This window comes from Colletotrichum acutatum, assembly GCF_030867785.1.
Source record: "Colletotrichum acutatum strain CBS 112980 chromosome Unknown BDZ83scaffold_2, whole genome shotgun sequence".
NCBI lineage: Eukaryota > Fungi > Ascomycota > Sordariomycetes > Glomerellales > Glomerellaceae > Colletotrichum > Colletotrichum acutatum.
The window spans coordinates 617363-639356 of record NW_026848996.1 but is presented as its reverse complement, the minus strand read 5'-3'; the positions used below and the strand labels follow the sequence as shown (position 1 = coordinate 639356).

At 53.1% G+C, this 21994-nt stretch overlaps 7 protein-coding genes across 7 annotated transcripts; 3 read left to right on the top strand and 4 right to left on the bottom strand.

The window, feature by feature from the left end:
* Nucleotides 1-2238: 2238 nt before the first annotated feature.
* Nucleotides 2239-3977, top strand: BDZ83DRAFT_646074 (major facilitator superfamily transporter; the record flags this gene model as incomplete). The annotated part of the gene is made up of 2 exons (XM_060509916.1): nucleotides 2239-2920; nucleotides 3070-3977. 2 exons carry the CDS (start codon nucleotides 2239-2241, stop codon nucleotides 3975-3977), a joined length of 1590 nt encoding a protein of 529 aa, XP_060371628.1.
* A 514-nt stretch (nucleotides 3978-4491) lies between these two features.
* Nucleotides 4492-6315, top strand: BDZ83DRAFT_597956 (DNA/pantothenate metabolism flavoprotein). Its single transcript, XM_060506926.1, has one exon. The coding sequence runs from the start codon at nucleotides 4981-4983 to the stop codon at nucleotides 6157-6159; it is 1179 nt and encodes a 392-aa protein (XP_060371627.1). The 5' UTR covers nucleotides 4492-4980; the 3' UTR covers nucleotides 6160-6315.
* A 124-nt stretch (nucleotides 6316-6439) lies between these two features.
* Nucleotides 6440-8220, bottom strand: BDZ83DRAFT_715008 (acetyl-CoA transporter 1; the record flags this gene model as incomplete). The annotated part of the gene is made up of 2 exons (XM_060511701.1): nucleotides 6440-6773; nucleotides 6833-8220. The coding sequence occupies 2 exons, from the start codon at nucleotides 8218-8220 to the stop codon at nucleotides 6440-6442; spliced, it is 1722 nt and encodes a 573-aa protein (XP_060371626.1).
* Nucleotides 8221-9266: 1046 nt separating this feature from the next.
* BDZ83DRAFT_646071 (cenp-O kinetochore centromere component) lies at nucleotides 9267-10199 on the top strand (the record flags this gene model as incomplete). Its single annotated transcript, XM_060509915.1, has 2 exons — nucleotides 9267-9336; nucleotides 9391-10199. The coding sequence occupies 2 exons, from the start codon at nucleotides 9267-9269 to the stop codon at nucleotides 10197-10199; spliced, it is 879 nt and encodes a 292-aa protein (XP_060371625.1).
* A 981-nt stretch (nucleotides 10200-11180) lies between these two features.
* Nucleotides 11181-12128, bottom strand: BDZ83DRAFT_646070 (uncharacterized protein; the record flags this gene model as incomplete). The annotated part of the gene is made up of 1 exon (XM_060509914.1): nucleotides 11181-12128. One exon carries the CDS (start codon nucleotides 12126-12128, stop codon nucleotides 11181-11183), a length of 948 nt encoding a protein of 315 aa, XP_060371624.1.
* A 2411-nt stretch (nucleotides 12129-14539) lies between these two features.
* On the bottom strand, nucleotides 14540-15283 carry BDZ83DRAFT_646069 (essential protein Yae1; the record flags this gene model as incomplete). The annotated part of the gene is made up of 1 exon (XM_060509913.1): nucleotides 14540-15283. One exon carries the CDS (start codon nucleotides 15281-15283, stop codon nucleotides 14540-14542), a length of 744 nt encoding a protein of 247 aa, XP_060371623.1.
* Nucleotides 15284-16077: 794 nt separating this feature from the next.
* On the bottom strand, nucleotides 16078-17371 carry BDZ83DRAFT_597947 (RmlC-like cupin domain-containing protein). The gene has a single exon (XM_060506925.1). The coding sequence runs from the start codon at nucleotides 17230-17232 to the stop codon at nucleotides 16171-16173; it is 1062 nt and encodes a 353-aa protein (XP_060371622.1). The 5' UTR covers nucleotides 17233-17371; the 3' UTR covers nucleotides 16078-16170.
* Between the last annotated feature and the right edge of the window lie 4623 nt (nucleotides 17372-21994).

The following is a 21994-nucleotide window of genomic DNA, read 5'->3' as shown; positions in this document are numbered from 1 at the left end:
AAGCGTCGGCGGCTGGCGGGAACCGAATTGGAAAGCGCATGCCTCCTAATACGTAGCACAGGTGAGCGACGGGAAGGTGGGGTTGAGCCGGCGAGCGAAACAGAGTCTGACTTTTTCTTTTTATCTTCCGCTGCCGGCCGGGTGCCGTTGATGACTCCTCCGTTTCTCAAACGTGCATTCTCATCAACGGCATGATCTCGCTTCTACTGAGCGGGTCATGGATTTTCAAGTCAACAGTGAAATCACCACTTTGTTCGCTTGTGTACGATAGTTGAAGGTGTCATACACTATCTGATTTGAGTAAGGATGAGCAATTGTTATGTCCTTTTTGTTCTTCCTCAGATCTCGATCAGAGAAAGACATTTGGGGGGAGGATTATCATTGGACATAGCGTCCTGGATATAATGTCATGATTGCGTTGTTCGATAATTTGTGGTTCAATGGCAGTGTTGTTTCTTTCGTCTAGAGAAGCGGGAGCCGAGGAGGCTAGGCACTTAACACAAACAGTGCGGTATGCCGTATATGCTGTATGAGGTAAGTAAGTCCCCCCCCCCCCCCAAACCTGAAGGGTGGTCGTCTTGTAAGGCATTCTTGCTTTATGTCTTGCAGTATGCGGCTCTACAGACCAGGAGAGAGTGTTCCGAGTATGTGTCTACGGATCTACCTGTCTCAGAGACTCAAGGCACGTTCGGTGTTGGACAAGTGTGTCATGGGTCGGATCTGGTCTGCTGGGCCAAAAGGACTGACTGATTCATGATAATTCTTGGTATTGTTTGGTTTCGGTGGTGGGGTTCACTGCCTTTTGGAGACGCCGATTCTCGGCAACCAAAAGTCCAGACCTCTTGAAGTTGGGTTTTCATCGACTAATTGAAATACGCCATTGGTCAGTTTTTGGGCTCGCGACTTCGTCTTGAGCCGCCCCGAACGACGCCCTTGACTAACATGAACTTGTCAGAAAAGGGCACATGTCGACAGACAGCATGACCAATTCCCCGGGGTTGTTCAGTTTATTCCCACCAATATCATGCTAATAGCCTAACCGCGTAAAGTAAAATGAAAGAGAGCGGCGCATGGTGTGAGAGATGCCTGAAAGGCATATGTCGATCTGAAAAGACGGATGGCCAAAAAAAACAAAAAGAACAAGAGGGAAATAAGGCCGGGGTTTGGTTCGGTTGAATTACCCACATCAAGCAATTACCATCAGGAAAACGCGAACTCGCGAATCCTTTTCTCTTCTACTGTGTAGTAGTATGGTAATACCTTACGAAACCCAAAGAACTAGTGAGGTTCACGTAAACCAGCCCTATCCCGGCCTAGTAAAGGAAGCCGGGACCTACCTTATTCACACAACGAGACGGCTATCGGTTAGGTTGTCCATTCCACCGTCGTTCGCAGGACCCCTGGGGGAGGCAAGCCTGGGGTAAAGGAAATAAGTTAAAAAGTTTTTTCTACCTTCCTCTTGCCTCTCTGTCGCCATTTGCATACATGACTGCATGACTTACACTTTTTTTTGCCTCTTCCTAAAAGAGTTCCATGGTCCTTTTGAACCAAGGAGCCGCGTGCGTAACCCGGGGTGTATGATTGGCATGGAAATGACTGGATAATTGCATCAAATCACCTAACCCAACGACAAACTCAACGAAGGAGCGCGAACCCCTACTACCCACTCACCCACCACCACCCCAGACCAGACCAGGCCCAGCTCTAGCCGAAAGACCGAAGAGGCGAAAGGAACTAGTAGGGAAAAGTACAAGTAGGTTCGTTGATCCGCTCTCTCCCTCTCTCGCAACGGCCCGCAGTAGATTAGTGTTGGTATTAGTCGACACTCTTCCCTCCTCCTTGAGCTTGGTCCCTGTTTTATGAGAGACGGGTATATTTTCGGCTTCGACACTCTTGTTACCGTTTATGACTCTTACCGCGACGACTTTGCGTCGAAAGGACTGAGTTAGGTTTCGAAGGCTGAGGTTGGGGCTGTTGTACGGAAGGAAAAGGAACTCGTGTACAAGACAGCAACTTGAAGCGAAGACAAGGAAAAGGAAGCAGAGAGCCGAAAACGTGGCCCACAGGGTTGCAGAACTGCAAGGCAGAAGTCAAAAAACAGAAAGAGGGAACAAGGAGAAGATCTGAAGATCGAAGGGGGAAAGATCCAAAGACAGACCCAGCACGAGACATAATACGGAGGCTCGCTCTCCTCTCTTCTCTTGTCCTCTCTCTCGTCTATCCATCCATCCATCCCACATGGACCCGGAAAAGGTTTCCACAGCCCACCAAGGCGACCACATTACACCCGAACCGGACTACAGCAGCTATGACTACCCGCTCCCCAGCAAGCCAGAGAGCGCGGCCCACAACGGTGCCGCGGCGGTCATAGGCAACGACCTGATTCCCTCCGTCTCCAACGCCGTCGCCGGCGCAGGCGGCGCCAACTACCATCACCAATGCAGCAGCGATTTCATCAACAACAGCAACAAGAACAATAACAATGCCACTTACAGCAAGGAAGCCGGAGGGGACGGAGGAGAAGGGGGTGCCGGTGACACGACCGACGACGACGACAACGGCAACTACATCCACCGCACTGACACCGCGGGGGCCGCCTCGACGACAGCAGCAGAGGAGGAAACTTACCCCGAGGGCGGGCTACGGGCGTGGTCCGTCGTGCTGGGGTCCTGGCTGGCGCTCTTCTCGGCCCTGGGCATCATGAACAGCATCGCCATCTTCCAGACGTACGTCGCGACGCACCAGCTCAAGGGGTACAGCGAGGGAACGATTGGGTGGATCTTTTCCGTGTATACGTTCCTCTGCTTCTTTGGGGGTATCTACATCGGCCCCGTGTTTGATCAGTATGGTCCGCGGTGGCTCGTTCTCGCTGGGACGGTGTGTCTTGTCATCGGCGTCATGTTGCTGAGTATCTGCACAGGTAAGTCGTACACACAAATTCTTGCATCGGCTCGCCTTGTTGCGGCGCGTCATATTACCACTCCCTCCATGACTTGCATCGCTCCATGCATCCTCTTCGAGTGAATCAGATATCATGGCAAGCGCGCTGACACACTCTCTCTTTGCCAGTATACTGGCACTTCATGCTCGCCTTCGGCATCCTCTGCGGCCTCGGCAGCTCCCTCGTCTTCACCCCGTCCATCGCAGCCGTTGGCCACTGGTTCAAGCGCCGCCGCGGCTTCGCGACAGGCATGGCCTCCACCGGCGGCTCCATCGGCGGCATCGTCTTCCCCCTCATGATGAAGTCTCTCTTCCCCCGCATCGGCTGGGGCTGGACCATCCGCGCCGTCGGCTTCATCTGCCTCGCCCTCTGCGGCGCCTCCAATTTCTTGATACGTTCCCGCCTCCCGCCCGCCCGCAACGCGAGCCCGCACCCGGACCCGCGCATCTTCCGCAGCGCGGCCTTCAGCCTCACGACGGCGGGCATTTTTCTGATGGAGTTTGCGTTGTTTATCCCGCTGACGTACATCTCGAGCTATACGCTCAGCCAAGGCTTCAGCGAGTCCTTTGCCTTTTCCATCCTGCCCATCCTCAACGCCGGCAGCGTTCTAGGCAGGGCGCTACCCGGGTGGTGGGCCGATAGGGCCGGGCCATTTAACAGCAATATGGCTGCCATCATGCTGTCCGTGGTCGCGTGCCTGGCCGTCTGGTTGCCCGCGGGCTCAACGGCGGCGGGCGTCATCGTCTTTGCCGTGCTGTTTGGGTTCGCGAGCGGGAACAACATCAGCATCAGCCCTGTGTGCGTCGGGCGGCTGTGCAAGACGCAGCACTACGGGCGGTACTACTCGACGACGTATACCGCCGTGTCGATCGCTTGCCTGATAGGAATTCCTATTGGCGGCGAAATTGTCACGGCGACGGGGGGCCAGTACTGGGGTCTCATCATCTTCACCGGGCTGGTTTATGTTTTGGCCTTGGTGGCGCTCATGGCTGCCAAGTTTGTGTGTGTTGGAAAGGTTATTTGGGGCAACTTTTAGATGAAAAAAAGAAATAAAGAAGAAGAAAGAGATTCGGATAGGCGCACTTTGTTACGAAGGAAAATTTCGAGGTCTTGGCACATAAAAAGGGATTGGATATCAAAGAGGCACTTATGATGAGAATTGTACATATAATGAAGACTAGACCCGGCGTAAATTGTAATGATGTAAGCTTACCTCACATTTGCCTGTTTTTATTTTTTCCAATCCCAAATGGGAAGTTCTCATAATCGGCTATCGGTGCCGAATGAACATCGAATGATACCTACCCGGCTCTGAGTCACTTTGTGTCGAGATTTTGAACCGCGGTTGTAACGACGTGAACGCCGACGGGACGTCGTTGCGAAGCCCCGAAGCAAATACGTTCCCAGAAATCCGCAGCAGATTCCATCCCGGAGGTGCGGGTCGGTGGGGCACGGGCCTCCTTCGGCCCGTGCGGAGGAACCGAACCGGCGCTGGAAACGACGGTTTAAAACCCTCGCTGCGTTTCTCAATCTCTCTTCATTGCGGTTGATTTCTTGTTTTCAATAATTGTTGTGGTACGGAGTTTCTCCGGAGATAGAGCATTCGACACAACCTCATACACGTCTTCAAGATTGACTCTATTGAAACTTAGAAAGACACTATATATCACAAGGTGAGTTTACGTGTAAGACACGTCATATGAGAGAATGGGTGCCGGAGGACCGAGGCCCGGCGGAGGTAATGGGCCGAGTAATGGAGATGGGTTCTTATCTTTCGTACCCCGTATACGCCATACTTTTGGGCATCAATGAGGACGAATACAGCTACCGGAAATATCAACTTTGTATATCAAGTCACTGACACCGTTCAGGTCTTACTCATACATCCGGACGGCCCCTCTCACCAGTCTCCCTGCCACCAAGGTCTCACGAATCTCACCACCACGCGTCACTCAACACATTAACAGCTACCACTACTCTGAGACGATTTTTGAACATCATATTTCCTTTCATCACGCTCACCTCCAAGGAAACACACAATGTCGCTCCCCACAGAAACGGCAGAACGCCAAGAAGACGCCTACTTCTCCTCCCAACCGCCCCCCAAAAACCTAGACGCCCACGTCGCCGCCGCCCGCTCCTTCATCGACCACCACGCCACCTCGAGCCGGCGCATCGTCCTCGTCACCTCGGGCGGCACCACCGTGCCCCTCGAGAAGCAGACGGTCCGCTTCATCGACAACTTCTCCGCGGGCACCCGTGGCGCCACCTCGGCCGAGTACTTCCTCGAGGCCGGCTACGCCGTCATCTTCTTGCACCGCCAGTTTTCGTTGCAGCCGTACTCGCGCCACTACTCCCACGCCACGGACTGTTTCCTGGATTTCTTGGCCGAGGGCGAGGACGGCACCGTTGTTGCGAACGCGGCGCACCAGGAGCGCATGCGGGAGGTGCTACGCAAGTATACCGCGGCCAAGAGGGGCAATATGCTGCTCATGCTGCCATTTACGACGATTACGGATTATCTGTTTGAGCTGCGCGCTATTGCAGGGCTGTTGAGACCTCTCGGCCCGTCGGCGCTTCTCTATCTCGCCGCCGCGGTGTCTGACTTCTTCCTGCCGCAGGACAGAATGGCTGAGCACAAGATCCAGTCCACCAACGCCACGGATTCTTTCTCTGGAGCAGGATCAGCTACAACGAAAACCACAGCCAAACCCACTAGCACCAGCACCGGCAACGGCAACGGCAACGCCTCCAACACGGAAGACGAAGAGGCCTTTGACAACTTCGACTCCACCAAGGTAGCAAAATCCAAATCCCTCGTCATCGACCTCGACCCCGTCCCCAAGTTCCTCCAGAACCTCGTCGACGGCTGGGCCCCCAAGGGCATGGTCGTCAGCTTTAAGCTCGAGACGGACCCGGCCATCCTCGTGCACAAGGCCAAATACTCCCTCGAGCGGTACCAGCACCACCTCGTCATCGGCAACCTGCTGTCCACGCGCAAGTGGGAGGTCGTCTTCGTCGCGCCCGGTAGGCCGGACCGGTGGGTCCGCGTGCCGAGTATTCAGCGTGCGTCGTCGTCGGCGGGGAGTGGGGGAACGTGGGAGGACAAGCCGCTTGACCCCAGCGCGCTGCCGGAGAGTGACCCAGAGATCGAGATCGAGAGCTTGATTATCCCTGCTGTGCAGGATTTGCATTCGCAGCACATTGAGTCGTTGTAGAAGTAGAGAGACCGGGGGATTGAGAAATGTGTTGTGTCAGCGAGCGAGAAAGGATTTTCATGTTTTCTGGCAAGACTTTTTTGGGGCAAGCGTCACGTATATAACGGCATAGCGCGCATCAAATGGTAATGAAAAAAAAAGCATATCAAGTACAATTGCTTCCCTCTTTGTCTTTCTCTCGCTCTCTCTATGAAAGGTACTCCAAACCGTGCGCGCTACGTGATGCTTAATATGATACATGTACAACATCCCCTTTATTTTCTGCGCAACGTAAGTTCCCTTACTTGGACGGCGCCAAACGCCAGGCTCTCATAGGGAGGGACTGCAGATGCAGGACTCTAGGTCGGATGTAGAGCATGAACGTAACCACGCCAAAGACGACACAGATGATGTTGACAAAGTAGTATCCGTCGCGCACCATCTCACACGTGCCACCGCCGTTGACGCACTTCTCCTTGTCTGGCTGCAGGGAGCAAGAGAAGGGGTCGGTGATGACGGGGCCCTTGAGGGCGTTCAGATCCGCAGGGTTGCCGGGTTTGCAGGTCGCGACAGTGAAGTAGTCGACCAGACGCAAGACGAAGAAGCGGGGGAACGTGCCGCCAAGATTGCAGACGCTGCGGAGATCATATTAGCACAGGAAGTTGGTCAAACGATAATCCGAGGGTAAACTTACGTAGCCAAGAGAGTCATGTAAGTGCCGCCGATGACGGGGTCTGCGATTCTAGCGTGGAAAGCAGAGACGGCGACAAACATGACCGTGTTGGTAAAGGTCGAGAAGACGTGCTCGCCAATGACGACTAGCATGTACCAAGGAGTAACGCCGCCAGCCGGGAAAATGGTGACGGTGAATTGAGCGATCAGAGCAGCGACGAGGCGGCCCATGAAGCCCCAGCACCATAGGCGCATAGGCGTGTATTCCTGGGACCACTTGCCGGCGTAGTAGCCAAGCGCGATTTCAAAGGGGAAATCGATGAGGACCGTCAGGGCCATGTTCTCCTGACCGAATCCCTTGTCGATGAGCTTCAGGTTGGTAACCGCGTCATTGGCCTGAAAGCCAATCTTGGCAATGAGATGAACAATAATAATGGTCTGGATGTTCTTCAACTTGAGAACACCCCACATGATCTTGTACACATCCCAAATGCCGTCCTCATTCTTGGTTCTCTCCTCACGCTTGAAGAGAGAGAGCCCAATGGTGATGGCAATGTAAGCCCAGCCCCAAAAAGTCAGGTACCCACCAAGGGACATGAGACCGTGGTCCAGGGGAGAGCTGCGGAAGTAGCGGTTTGCAAAATCCTTCGAGTTGAAGGCCAAAAACACCGTGTAGGACAAGAAGTGGCCGGCAGTGAGACCGACTGTCTGCGCAGTGGAGGCATACGACACATTGCCGGGCGTCAGGAGAGTCAAAGCCCAGCCGTCTACAGCGATATCTTGCGTGGCGCACATAAAGACGAGGAAGAACCACCAGCCGGTGAAGTTCCACACGGTAGGACCTCCAGGCTTGCCGGTGTTGGCCATCATGTTCTCGACGGTAGATCCGAGCCAGAGCATACCCAGTCCTGAAAGCAGCTGAATGGGGAGAATCCAGCTCTTTCTGCGTCCAACCTTGGGGCTCCAGACCGCATCTACGATGGGACTCCAGAGAAGCTTCAGCGAGTATGGGTATGAAGCTAAACTAAAGATCCCAATCTCGCTGTATGACATGTGGTCCTTCATTAGGAAGGGAACCGAACCACCCGCAAGACCCATGGGCACACCCTGTAGGAAGTACAGGAGCACCAGCAGGAGGAAGTTTCTCTGGTCCTGCAACGGCAACTCAAAGAAGCCATGGTTATTGGCGATGGGTGTCTTTGGGACGGGGTCGTCGAGGGTGAAGGATTCGCGCGACATGAGGTTCGCGGTTACGGTGTCGGAGCCGGGAGTCGTCGCCTTCCGCCGGAACTCAACGTTGTTCTGGTTCATCGCGCCGTTGGCGTGACCGTTCGTGCCGTCTGTGTCTACAGCTAGATCGGCCAAAGCTTTTCGCTTGACGGACTTGTTTCGGCGTGTTCGGACGCTCATTTGTGCTTGGCTTAGAGTTGAGGGATGTCTCGGTTGGAGCTTGCGGCGCAATGCTGGTATGCAGTAGAATTCGAGGTCTCGGTTGAGAGCGGTTGTGTCGAAATGTAAGAGGTGGTTTGAGAGAAAGAGAAAAAAAAAAGACTTTATGCGACAAGTCGGGAGTCGTGAGCAAAGAAAAAGGTTCTTTGTCTGTCCAGCGAAGACCACCAGACGGGGTCAAGGGCGGGGTGGAGCAGAGTCCGTGGCAGTCAAGGCGACGCTGTCTTAAACAACAGCTTAGACCAATGACAGACGGTATAGCGCTAGGCACCCAAGCGATCGAGAGCTTGTTTTTATGTGCGCAAGTATGTTTGGTAGAAGGAAGGGTGGAAAAGGGCGATGTTCGGGGAACAGTGGAAGCGCAACCGTGGCCTTTGACACTTTTGAGAACACGCCAGTGGCAAAGAAGGAATGGAATAGTGGTCGAGTTGGACGTTGCGGGGTCTTGAAAAACGATGGAAATGATAGATCAGAATGAGATGTGATAGTAAAAAGAACTCAAGTCCCAAGTGGACCGACAAGTAGTGAGTTTGACAGAAGCAAATCAACACAGCAAGAAAAGGTGTTCCTGTTGCGACGATGCCTCGGGGTGAAGCAGACGGGAATTGGGGAGAAGATTCAAAGAAGCTTATCCAGGTCCAGACGCGCTCCACTCGAGTGGAAAGCCACCCGCCGCCCGGCGAGCTCCCTTGGGACCCCTGGCGCCATGCCTCATTTGGCGCCATAAGGTACCTAAGGTAGGTACATAAGGTAATCACTGATAAGATAACCGCTTAGATAAGCTTCCCCACTGTTCGCATTCCGCGCTGTCGGGACGTTTTGTTGACTGGGTTCAAGTGTGTCTTGCACTGCGCTGCTTGGCAACCAATTCAATTGTCAACTTCACCAAGACGCGTCGATCGCGTCCAGGATCCCAATCACGTCATCGTCAACTACGACTGCGACAACTGTGCTCTCCCCGCCGAAGAAAGCGCAATTCCCTCCTTTCCACACCCACAACGGACAAAATGTCTGGTGAACTTCCAGATGCTGCTGCAGAGGCTCTCGAACAAGAGATCAATGACCTTCGAGTGAAAGGTAGTCATTCCCCAAGACTATCCTTGCCCGTATGCTAACTTTCGATGCGCTCAGCCGACTCGTTGAAGAAGGAATTAAAGGTCCAGGCCACAGCCCTCCTCTCGTCCGATTCGATACGAAACGCCCTCAAAGAAGACAATGAGAAACGCAGCGCGATTGCACTCCCCTCAGAATCCAAGGCCGTCCGCGACCAAGTCCTCTCCCGATCCAAAGCCCAAGACGCGCACGACCAGCAATGTCTGTACAGAACCTGCGCAACCATAACGACGTTCAAGGTCAAAGACCCCGACCCCAATGCCGTTGATCGAGGCAGCGTTCTCGGCATTCGCATCGAAATCATGTCTGGCGCCAAGTTCCGACGACCATACTATGTCATGCTCAATCGACCATACAAAGACTCGCGACACCTGCGTGTTCATCGCCATACGGTACCTCCATGCATCCCGCTTGCTGCACTCGCCGCTCGCCATCTCCCTGCGCCCAAGCCTGCCGACGCCGAAGATCAGAAGGTCCAGGATTTATCTCGCTTCGTGCGAACGCTGAGGAAGGAAATTGTAAGATACCATAACCGCACTGCTGTGATTGGCGATCTGCAAAAGGCGGCTGGGCTGGTGGGCGCCGGTAGCGAGGGAGACGACTCCGAGCAGGCGGTCACAAGCGTCGTTGCCGCAGACATTGAAGCCAAGCAGATCAGCATCGAATGGGCCGATGGCAGGGCGGGCAGATTGGTCATGAGCGAAGACGGGCAGATTCAAAAGCTCGTCATTCTCGGCATGGCGGGACGTGATCGAGAGACCACGAGAGATCTTCTAGGTGACAATCGCCGCGTAGAAGATATCGCAAAGCGGTTGGCAACATCTTGAGGATTGAATCAGATACGACAAACACGCTTCTACGAAAAGGTATTCGTGGGCCAAAGACCCTTCGTATGGCGACAGCAGGAATCAGCCCCTCAATAGTTTCGCAGGGACGATGTTTACGGCCTTCAACGAATACCCTGCGAGACGGACCTCAACTGAAGGCAGCCAGATCAGCAAGTCCGCCTGAGTGAGACGAGTATGTGCTGGAAAGCCGTTCGCGCCGGAAAATCGCATTTGTCCGCTCGACTCATGCGTGACCCTCCGAGCCATCCGCAACCTGGCCTGAACGCAAACATAAGCATATTGCGCTCAATCTGCAAGGTCATGCAGCCACAAACTCCATCCGCAACTCAATCGACATGCGAGTAAATGGTGGCGGCTGCAAAGTGGATCATGTCAAAAACAGATCGACCCAAGGTACCCCGCGACCTGAAGATCTGCCGTTGATCCGCAGGACCCGACCAGAGCCATGCGGCAAGAAGACAACACCTAGGGCAACACTAAGGGCAACACGACTATGGATGAGTACAAGGTTACTTGGTGTGCGTGTCATACCCGCTGTAGCCATGTTAGTCTGAGACATTGATCTTGTTTCCGAGGAACCAACTTCGGAATTCCATCATTGGTGGCACTTTACACGAGTAAAAGATGATGGAACAAGCATTGTAATCAAAAGTATACAACCCATTATATTAGCCTTAACTAATTAAGTTGGGTTTCTCAGACGCCAGAGCCGATATCCTCCTTCGCCCAAAGTTGCGAAGCCCGAGGAGCCAACCCAATCGTGTCCGACTGAAACCCCCCAGATTCCCGTTCGTTGATTTTCCCAGTCATTAATCCCTATTTTGTCCCATTGTACCCCAAGCTCCCATGGTATATCACCCTCTATGCCTGGATCACAAAGCAACGCATTGTCTTTCCTCTCTAGTAACATGATGAAAAGCAAAAAGCAAAAAAAAAAAAAAAAAGCACTGAAGATTCCATTCAGATAAAGGCAGCGGCGGCAGCCACCACGGCGACGACCACACCACCGGCGCGCTGAACGTTCTGCACAGCACCGGCGGTGACGACGGCGCGGCTTGTGGTCGCGGTAGGGTTGGGTCTGGTGACGGTGCCGACGGAATCGGGCTTGGTCGTCGTAGCAGCGGGGGGAGCAGAGGAGACGGGAGGGACGGGGACCACAGGGGGGTTTGATGAGACGGGCGGGATGACGACGGAGGAGAGGGTCTCGGGAGGGGAAGGGTTGCTGGGCGCCGGTTGCTCCGCTGGCGCGGTGGTCGCCGGGGGAGCCACGGGCGCGGTGGTCGGGCCCGGGTTGGGCGCGACGGGGACGGGGCAGATTGTGACGACGGCGGGGACGGTGACGGTCTCGTACATTGTGCCGCCGCCGCTGCCGTCGCCGGGGCAGTTGGGGACGCTGGGCGGGCAGCTGTAGATTGTGGAGACGGCGGTCTGGGTGATTGTGGAGGTGGTCCACTTCCAGGACTGCGGCGTGGTGGTGGGCTCGGGCTGCTCCGGCTGGTCGGGCTGGTCGGGGGTTTCAGTGGGTTCCGGGGCCGAGGGTGGCTCGGTGGTTTCCGGGGAGCACTTGTCGCAGCCGGGTTCCTTTGTGTGCTTTGGCTTCTTCCACTTGTGGCCGTCCTTGTCCTTGCCTGGCTTGCCCCATTTGGGCTTGCCCGGGTGGACCCAGTGCCAGCCGTGCTCCTTGTCGCTGTCGCAGTCGTCAATGTAGACGTCTGGGTGGGGAGGGTGCCAGACGGAGATGCAGTCTGAGGGCGGGCCCGTGAGGGGGCCGAAGGTCTTGATGTTAAAGTCTGCGTTGCCGTTGGCAAGGCCGAGGGGCTCGATGCCTGGTGGGTAGCTAAATTGGCCGTCCCATGTTGCGCGGGCGATGGCTGCGAGGCCGAGGACTGTGAGGGTCGAGTAGCGCATTGTGTGTGTGTGTGTGTGTGTGTGGGTGTGTGGGGATTTGGTTTGCTCTGGATAGGAGAAAGAATGAATGTTTACTGTAAAGTAAAAAGGGAAGTGTATAGAGTGAGAGAGAGCAAACGAGACCAGGGGCGATATTGAAGATATTAGCGAAAGTAATTGGTATCAGAGATACTGAAGAGAGAAAGAGGGAAAGGGAAGTCGAGAAACAAGGTGAAGAGCTGTTCCTTTTCTATCTTTCTTCCTTCCCCATCTCGGAATTCTCATACAGGGGGTTTAAGTGACGATGGCGGAGACATCGAGAGGAGGAGGGTGGCCAGGGGGCGCAAAGCCGCTAAGCCCAACATCGCGAATAGACTCACGGGTGTACCTTGGGTAGGTCACTAAATGGAGCTAAGCTAATTTGATTAAACATCATGTCATTATTCCGCCGTACATAGTAGTATCCGTACGTACATGGAGAGAAAAAGGCCTGCCCTCCTTTGGACGCCGCCCCATCTAAAGGGGCTGAAAAAGAGGCATCGCCCCGCAGGCCTCCATTGCATGTCGAAGATCTCCATGATTGGTTAGCCCATCTCTTGACGAAGATCAGGGGGAGCCTGGGAGAGGGAGGAAAACGATCACAAGGACCATGGACGGGATCACCAAGCTTCGGATGGACGTTTGCTAAAATTACGTCGCGATCAAAAATGGGACGACAGGTACGGATACGGGGAGATGTACTTGGAAGGGCCTTGTTTTCTTCCCAGCTCCCGTCCCCCGATTCGGAAAAAGAACAGAGGGAACAGAGTGGTTGAAAGAGCACAGCAGGCCAGAGATGGAGATGGAGATGGGCGCAGCTGCTGCTCTGCATGAGCCTCTGATACAGGGACGGAGCATGCTTCGGCAGATGGGATCACTCAGGATCCCTGTGTAACGCAGCCTTTTTCACGAATCACCAAGATCTTCATCCTAGCGACCCCGGGGAACAAGGTCAATGAGGGTGGAAGGGGAAAAGACGATGTCACCTCGTCCGACAACCAGGGGTAATGCCACTCTGCTATGCCACTATGGTACGCTAATCGTAAATATCCCTGCAGAAATCGTCTCGAATGGTGTTGAGCTTAAAGAGACCTTTGGACTCGAGATGGGCTGACCCCTCCAGTTGTGAGGCAGCACAGCCCGTCATCCGAACTTTCGAAACACCATAACCCTTGGTTATCCCATGAGTTTGGCCAATTTCCAAGGGGTCAAAGCATCGAGTGTAGGTGTGGCAGCCACTATCTCTTCTTCGCGAACTCCGAAAAAGTTGTGGGATTTACTGCGTAGTGCTCGTTCGTATGGTGCGGGTGTTGTGGGATGATGTCAGCGAGGGTTGCTGGTGGCCTCCCCCTCCGCTCCTCGCGCTGAGGTCTCCAGGCCTAACACACCTGCCTGCCTATTGGTGGCAGTGGAATCGATGATGGCTTCGGCGCTTAAGACGGATCTTCTAATGGTCCTCAGCCTCAAGGCTGTTGAGTAGTGCATTGGTGTATGGCCCATTTTCAATGATGTGGGAATCTTTTATGCAGGTTTCTCTCCTTTATGCAGAGAGTAAGGTAGGTAGTATTGAGATTCATCCAGCTTCTTGACTACATGTGCGAGATCATTTCCAACAGAATGCTTCTCGGTATCATTTGGCCCTGGAAAAACTTTGCAGCCCGCAACGTCCTCCCTTGTCGCTGTCGACTTTGACAGGTGGTCATGACCGCATTTTCGTCTAAACAGTGTTGCTTGGCTGCGTCCTCTCCTTCTCGTCCAGCTCCTGTCAAAAATAGGAAACCACCAACAGAGTCGTGTGGATGGTTCGCCTCGTCATGAACTGTAAACAAGCCACAGGAGGGCTTGAGGGTTGTCGTCGAAATTTTGCGGCTCATGTCCGGCTCCGGCTACTGTGCCATATAGTCGACACACGTCGGCAGCACAAGGAGGGCAAGGTCTTGCGAAATGATGGGGTCTTGGTCAAAGTCCGAATTTAACTCTACCCTAGCGAGCAGTGGAAGTCGGGGGGTTCCCGTCCCCTCTCGTCGTCGTCCGCGGGAAACCCAAATAGCCGAAGTAATATCAAGTTTGTAATATTAATGCAATTTGATCGGATCAGCTGTGTGTTCAGTTTAGTCAAGTCGTCTCCACCTGAGCATAGCCATTGACGCTATAGCAACTTACTGGAAACCGATGATGGCTCTTGCGCATTCGTGGTATAGGACCTGGGCAGTTCTGTAAGTGAGATCTTTTTCTCTCCCTTCTTTATCGAAAGAGTGTCAGCTCGGCCCGAAGACTCATTCGCATGAAAACCTGGTGAAAATTCGGTTGTCGCGAGTAGCGCACGGCAATGCGATGATGGTGCCTCCTTGTGCATTGCACAATGGAGCGGCAACCGCTGGCAAAAGCAAACCTCACCAGTCGAGAGGTTTCTTGGTCTGCGGCACCGCGGAGCTGGGTGCCCGCTCCGGGCTCGGCTGCCTCTCGTGGTCCTGCGCGTCGCCAATGGCCTCGAGGAGGATGCCCCATTGCTCAATCTCGGCGTCGGCCACCTTTTGCCATTTGCGAATGAGGGGGTGGGCACGAGCCACGTCCGCGAATAGGATTTCGTCGTCACCACCATTGGTGCCGCCCTCGACGTCAAACTTCCAGGTCCCGTCGGTGTTCCAGTACGCCGGTCCAAAGATGGAGTCAATCTTGAGCTCCGCCTTGGCCTCGTCCAACGTTTGGCGGGCCTTCTTTGAAGCATCCTCATCGTGGCCGTGGCCGTCTAGTGCGGCGGCGATGCCCTCAAAAAGGCCGACAATCTGGCCCGCGAGTGAGCCGACCTCGGCGCCGAGGCTGAAGCCCTCGTCGAAGCCCGCCTGGATGCTGTGGGCTTTGGCGGCGGAGATGCCCTCGCGGTAGCCGGCATTGGTGTGCTCGGCCTGCAGGCGCGGCATGTCGCCCGGGTGCGTCCCCATGGGTGCTGCGCTTGCCGCATCTTGGGCAAAGTTGTTGTGGCCGGCGTGGTGGTTCGGCGAGCCGGGCTCAGAGCCCCAGACGTCGTCAAAGGTCTCTTGGGACTGCTGGCCCTCTGGGAGGATGGTGATGTGGGGGTCGTCCATGGCGCTGGTGAATGGCTCGATTTCAGTATTGTCAATGGGTTGGAGATGCATGGCGAGAGACTTTTCAAAGAGTGTGCCGTTCGGACTCTTTGGCGCTTATGCTGAGGTGACGGAGAACTTCTTTTTGAGGTGATGCTGAGTTTGGATGACAAAGTATGAAAATTTGGAGTTGATTTACAACCAGATCCCCCGCACGCTCGGCGTTTTCGCACTGTCGATGACGCCCTAATAGCATGTACGATATCACAGTGAAATCTGAGGTTCGTACGGTACGCCGCCACTATGGTTCATCAAGTACTAACATAATGAGGCGGTCCACAATATCTTCACTTCACATCGTCTCCGCCTCAAATACTTACTTAGTATCCAGATTTCACCAATCATCATGACTCGGCTGGATTTGACAGCTATGTTGATCGGACGAGCGATGCGCATTCATTATTTCTCTCTATAACCCCAGACTGGCTGGCTCACTGATTGGATTAGTCTATATCTCAACTGTTCCTTGATTTGTCTCAACAACACATATTCTTCGAGCAGAGCGGGTTCGATCTTGGCGGGCCGCCAAATTTAGCAACAATGATCACACGAGAGGAATTCTAGAGAGTAGTGAGAAACATTCGCTTCCTTTCCGTTTCTTCGCCTTTTCGCAGAATTGCATTGCCGAGGCCGACACCCATGGGTATCCAACACCTTAGAATGCCAAGTTCCTTACCCCAGATTATCTCACAGGGACATGAGATCCATCTATTTCTAGACCAACAGCATCGTCATGGGTCACCAGAAAAAGATACCAGGATGAAGGCCATCCCCGGATCGACGTAATTTCTAATCAAGATGAAATTGTCAGGCAAGTATATTTGGATATATTTTTTGTTTCGCTCGTAAACAGATCTAATCTAGCACATGGTATTCCCTTTTTCTGCCCAAAACTTCCTTTATGCCGTATCCAAGACGACAACCTCCGCCTCGGCCTCACCAATACTCTCAACCTTCAACTTATCCCCAGCGTTGACCGCATCAACAAACGCGCCGTCACCCTCAGACAAGACGGCATCCTCGCGGCCATCAATCCTAATCTTGGCCTTGCCGCCCTTGGTCATGGGAAGGTGCACAAACACCTTGCGCTTCGTCTGCTCCGTCGCCTTGCCGCCGACAACCCACTCAAAAGCACCGTCAGCCCCGGGCGCAATGATACCCGCGCCCATGACGAAGTCGGCGTGAATAGGAATCGTATCCGGGATCCGCGGCTCCGCAGCCTTCTCCTCCGCCGCCGAGGCCTCGGACCCAGCCTTGAGCGGTGACAAAATCGTCACGAACCCCTTGCGCTTATCCTCGTCGGCGAAATGGCGCGTGTGATACGTGGGCGGGAGACCCCTCTTCCAAGGGACGGCCCAGATTTGTAAGAAATGCACCGTGTCCTTGTGGTGCTCGTTGAACTCGGAGTGCGCGATGCCGGTGCCGCCCGTGGTAAACTGGACGTCGCCGCGGTGCATGCGGTAGAATTTGTCGCTCTGCCCGCCCTCGTCGCCCTTTGTTAGCATCGAGTCGCGGTGCGTGAGCTCGCCCGAGAGGATGTAGCTAAAGATTTCAAAGTCGCGGTGCGGGTGGGTGGGAAAGCCCGAGTTGGCTTTGACGCGGTCCTCGTTGAGGACGCGGAGGCTGCCAAAGTTGTTGAAGCGCGGGTCGTACCAGTTGGCAAAGGAGAAGCTGTGGTAGGTGTTGAGCCAGCCGTGGTCCGAGTGGCCGCGGGTGCCGCTGCGGTGCGGCGTGATCTTTGCGTGGTGGAGGGTCTTTGACATGTTGTTTTTGACTGCGTTGAGCATAGAAGAGTCTGGTGTGTTGTCTTGGGTGGATGAAGACAGCGTTGCACTACTGTTTGTCGTGTTTGTGGTGAGTTGAGAGGTGATGTCTATGAAGAAGCTCTTTAGCTGGGTGTTGAAGATGATGATGGAAATGAAGACAGCGAAAATCGCAGTGAGGGTCACGATGCGAGGCATATATACTTGAATGCTCGAGTGGCCTCTCACGAAAAATCAATGGATGGACAGCGCTAGTATGGTCGAGAATCAAGATTCGATCTGGTTTGAGGATTGTTGTTCAGCATTTGGAAATCTCGCGGGCAAGCTTATATGTGGTGCCCATTGCGACTATCTGCATCTGGACAAACTGCTGCGAGGGTCTTACACATGCACCCAGTGAAGCTGTCTAAGCCGTTACCTAAGGGAGGCGCCACCGCGTGCGATGACTGGACGATTTTTTCGCAAATGCGGTGCTTAGGATTGGATTATTCATGCTGACAGCTTCGAGAAGAACATGGGCCCCGCTCGTTCGGCCCCGCAGCTGCAGACGGGAATGGGTCGCCGATACCTATCAGGGGTGTGTGTGACGCAAGAGCCCATGGACTAGCCCAAAAATCGGGGGATTATCGGCTGTAGACCGGAAGCCAACTTCAACCTCGTGTCTCTAGACCACAATTCAGGTCACTTCACATCATCAACTTATCATTGGAATAACGAAGGAGTAAAAGTGAAGTGCTCCCGTTATGTTACAAGGCGGACGAGCTTTGGGGTCTCTCATTTGATTTGTTCAAGGCGAAGTCGTCTTGGAAATTGGTGTAGTGTTGTCGTTAGACTTGAGGGACTCCCGGCCTGTCAGATACTTTACGATTCATACCGATCATTAATCTAAGCTCTCTGATTAAGAACTGTCACTTTGACTGTGCTATTTGGGTACCAACTTTGACTGTGTGTCACTACCAACCAGGCCTACCGGTACCCATGTACCTAGGGTAGGTTGCCGATGATTCTCTTCGCCGTAAGATTCACCACGAGCACAGATATCTCACTGTACGATCGCAATAGCTTTCTTATTGATGAGGGATTACAAGAGTCGACCAGCCTACTTTAGCCTCGATTCATCTCATTCGCCCTGACCGGTAGTATGCAAGTTCTTTGGCGGCATCGTGAGGTGAGAGTGATGGTGGTGGTATCGGGCATGGCTGGCAGGAGCACACAGTCAATATAGATAAACAGCAAAGTCGAATGAGTCGGAAACATTTGATCGATCGCATTGCTCGTCGTACCGGTGTATCATGTACTCTCAGCCTCGACTTCTAACCGAGAGATGATTCTGTGAATCATTATAAACAACCAAAAAGCAAAAGCTCAAGTGCGCAGTCCGTAAATCGAACTGTGTCCCTACGAAATCCTCCATCCGTTGACTTCTCGAGATTTCATACCAAGTTCTGTACTAACCGACCAGGGCTTTTACCGGTCGACCATGAGGATCGATTGGGCTTGGTTGACGAATTGGGCCCTGGGCCTGGGTAAATACCACAGAATAAGCCTGCCATGGTCGATGCAAGGTATGATTCATCCCTTCTCGCCACTCACCGTAACTACCTCCAGCAATCCAGGAATTCTTTCGTAAGAGTTTGGTGTTTGGGAACTATTTGCACACTTGAGAAGGGGCATCTCGATATTGTGGCATCATCAGCGGCATGAAGTTGCATCAAGGGAATGGGGGAACTTGTGGGCAGTAGTGATGCCTATCGTAGCAGAAGATAGCTAGCCTTAGTTAGATATGTTAAATTAGCTTCTCAAATGGCTTTATTGCTTGAACAAGACGATGCTTCAGTAGAAATAAGCAGAGAGGTCATGAAATTTGGCAGTCATTCGGGTCAGGCGGTGAAAAGTATCCCCGGAGTGTAGATTTCAGCCTACTCAGGTCCTGAGGTCACGTACTCGCAGCAAAAGCGAGGTGCTGGCCGCAAAGGTCGTTGTCATGGGGATAAACATCAACAATCACCAAAGTGACGCTTCAGGAGGGTGCGCAGCCACGTACCTTCCGCCCCATAAACTACCTCACAACCCGGACGTCCTCCTCCCCTCCCCTTCCCCCCTTTCAAGCCACCTGAGCCAAAACCAGACGGGAAACGAGCGACCCTACTTGGGGAACAATTTTGTTCATACCGTCACCAGCAAACAGAAGGCGTCCCATCCGGCGCGATGTGGTCAGGACAAACTGTGTCTGGGGTCGCCATGGTCGCAAACGATGAACCGCCCAAGTTCGAATCCCGCAAGCGCATACGTATACGTACACGATCGACAACCTACCCACCTGGACCTCCATTGGATATCGGCGGATTTTCCCGGCATGTGCACCAAGAGATGTAGCCCCCGTTCGATACCGGGGGGGTGAACTCTTTTGTCATTTGGGTTGGAATTTCATTTTTATAGTCTTTTACTTCGGTGTGTAGAGATGAGTGTTTCTTGGATTCTTGGACTTTGTTATTCCCTACCTGCCTTAACCAAGTTTCTCAACACGTCGATGCCTACTTTTCACATGATGAGGTCTACCTACTGCCTATGATTTACAAGTGTGCGACAGCAAGCGTATTTCTTTTGACAGTATCGAACATTCTTGTCGAATGAGCTTGCGTACATCGATTGTATCATGATTGGTTTGAGGTGATACCTAATGGAATGGTGAGAGGCTGCTTTCGCGCCCGCCCAATGGCGAACGCCTGCAGAAATGATAGGAGAATGTTTAGGCATAGAATTCACCGAGCCGGAAGATGACATGTATGTATACGGGGTTTCTCTGCAGAAACGCAGCACACTTGTTTGTTGCCTTCCGAATTACTTGCCTTGCCCGTAATTTGTGCGGTTTCCAAGCCAGTGGAGCTTAGATCTACTGCTCAAGGTTATTGAGCCACCAGAGGAACACGCATAGCAGCCATGTTCCTTCATTCCATCCGTAAGTGCCCCATCACTCTCACTCTACCGAGACATTGTGGGTATAGGGAATCATTAGCGTCACTGACGACGGGTCTCGTCATCAAGCGGACCCCATCATGCCAGAGATTTCCTTTCACCGTCCTAGGTGCAGATCCCAAGCGACTCGGGTCAATAGAAACGAAGCACAAAGCTAAGTTATGTTACATACATGTATGCCAAAACCAAGGTAGAGTCAGGACCTTTCGTTGCGACGAGAACTGTCCAACAGGTGAAATGATGCGGGGAAGGTCGTCGGTAGTCCCTGAGGCCAAGAGGACGCGAGTGACAGACGTGTAAGTAAGTAAGGGCGACTGGCTCAGCTTTGTCCAACACCAATGCTGATTCAGTTTGACTCACGGATAGTCAATGGCCGAGTCTTTCCGAGTGCCTGGCACCAACTGACGACCGTCGCGCTAAGAGGATGCTGTTATGCTCCTTGGCCTTGTCGAGTTGAGGAACAGTCGCTTTCACTCTGAGACCCAGGATTAAGGTATACCCAGCTTTGGAGCAGCCTTATCGAGCTTAACCACGCTTAATGAACACAAAAAGGATGGACGATAGAAGTCGTATCGCGCCGGCGACAATGTCGAGATGAACAAGACTAGATTCTCCACGGTCGACGTGTGGTAGGTCAGGTCTCCGAGGTTAATGGGTCATTCCGCGTACTCTTTGATCCGGGGTCGACGTACGAGAAAAAAGAAATGACTGTTTCGAGTTAGAGAGCTTCTTACTACCCAGAGGATCAAATGTCAGGAATTCAAATCGTGTCGTATCACTTGTCGTGGCCCAGGTGTGGTCATCCGAGGTAGAGAATCCCCCACTGACCTGCCGTCAAGACCGCAACAGTAATACCCCTTTTTACCCCTACACGTACACACACAGCTTTCATAGGATGACAGTTCCTATGAGATAATTAAACTCAATGTCTGATTTGATGAGGAATGGACGGTGACGTGGTCTTTCACAAGCCTTTGAAGAGCAAGCCGACGGCTGTTCTTGAAACTCACGTCTGGGATTCATTGTCAGAGAATGAAACAAACCTGATTTCTGCCTCTACTATAGCCTCCCAGTTCTCCCAAGTCGGTTGCTATAAAGAATCATCACAGTCCAAGAGCCTGGTCTCTCACTCCTTTGGTCCTCATATTCGGCCGATAGAAGGTGGCGGGATCGTCGGTCGGAAGTGTGTCTCCGGTACTTGAAAACCATACAGTTTGTTAGCTATGGAAAAGCCCCGAGTATAAGAGCCGAAAAACATCATGGCTTGTGTCGCTGGTCACTTGGTATCAAAAGCCCACTTGGTGTAAAGGGCTTGATGGCATCATCGACCAGAAGAAGGGACTTTTCTTCTGTTGATGCGAGGTTCGCTGGAAGTTTGATGAATACCTCTTGCTTGAGTACTCTCAACATTCTGAATTGATATAGAAAGGGGTCAAAACGAAGCAGGTATCTAGAACCCCAACTTTCTTTTCCTTTCAGCAAAAACTAGCCCCAGTCCATGCACCGGAGGCGGCCACCGATTACGACACCAGCCTGATGTGACCCGTTTCAGTGACATAGCCAATGCCACATAGGCATGCACAAGCTAACCTCGCGCGTCGTTGATCCCAAAAGATCCTCAGTTCCTACTCAGAAAGGCGCTGCAACTCTTGTTGACGAGGGAAACGCATGCAAGGCCACGCATACATGGCATTGGGATCAGACCTATGGGCAGAAAGACATGATGTGCTTCTCGGCAGTCAACATTTCCAATCGCACGAATGAATATCTCACGAAACCTAGTGCGATGTTTTGCAATACATTTCAGGGAATAGAGACTCGTTGCTCTGCCTAGGGTACATGCTGCTGGTTTGGCAGGCCAACATCGAAGAACATATAGAATGCCTATCACCAGAACAGACATACTTTAAACTGCGACTCGGGACTTATTTGTGATCCCAAACTTGGACAGCCATTCATCCACATGTGGCAAAAGTGTTTCTTC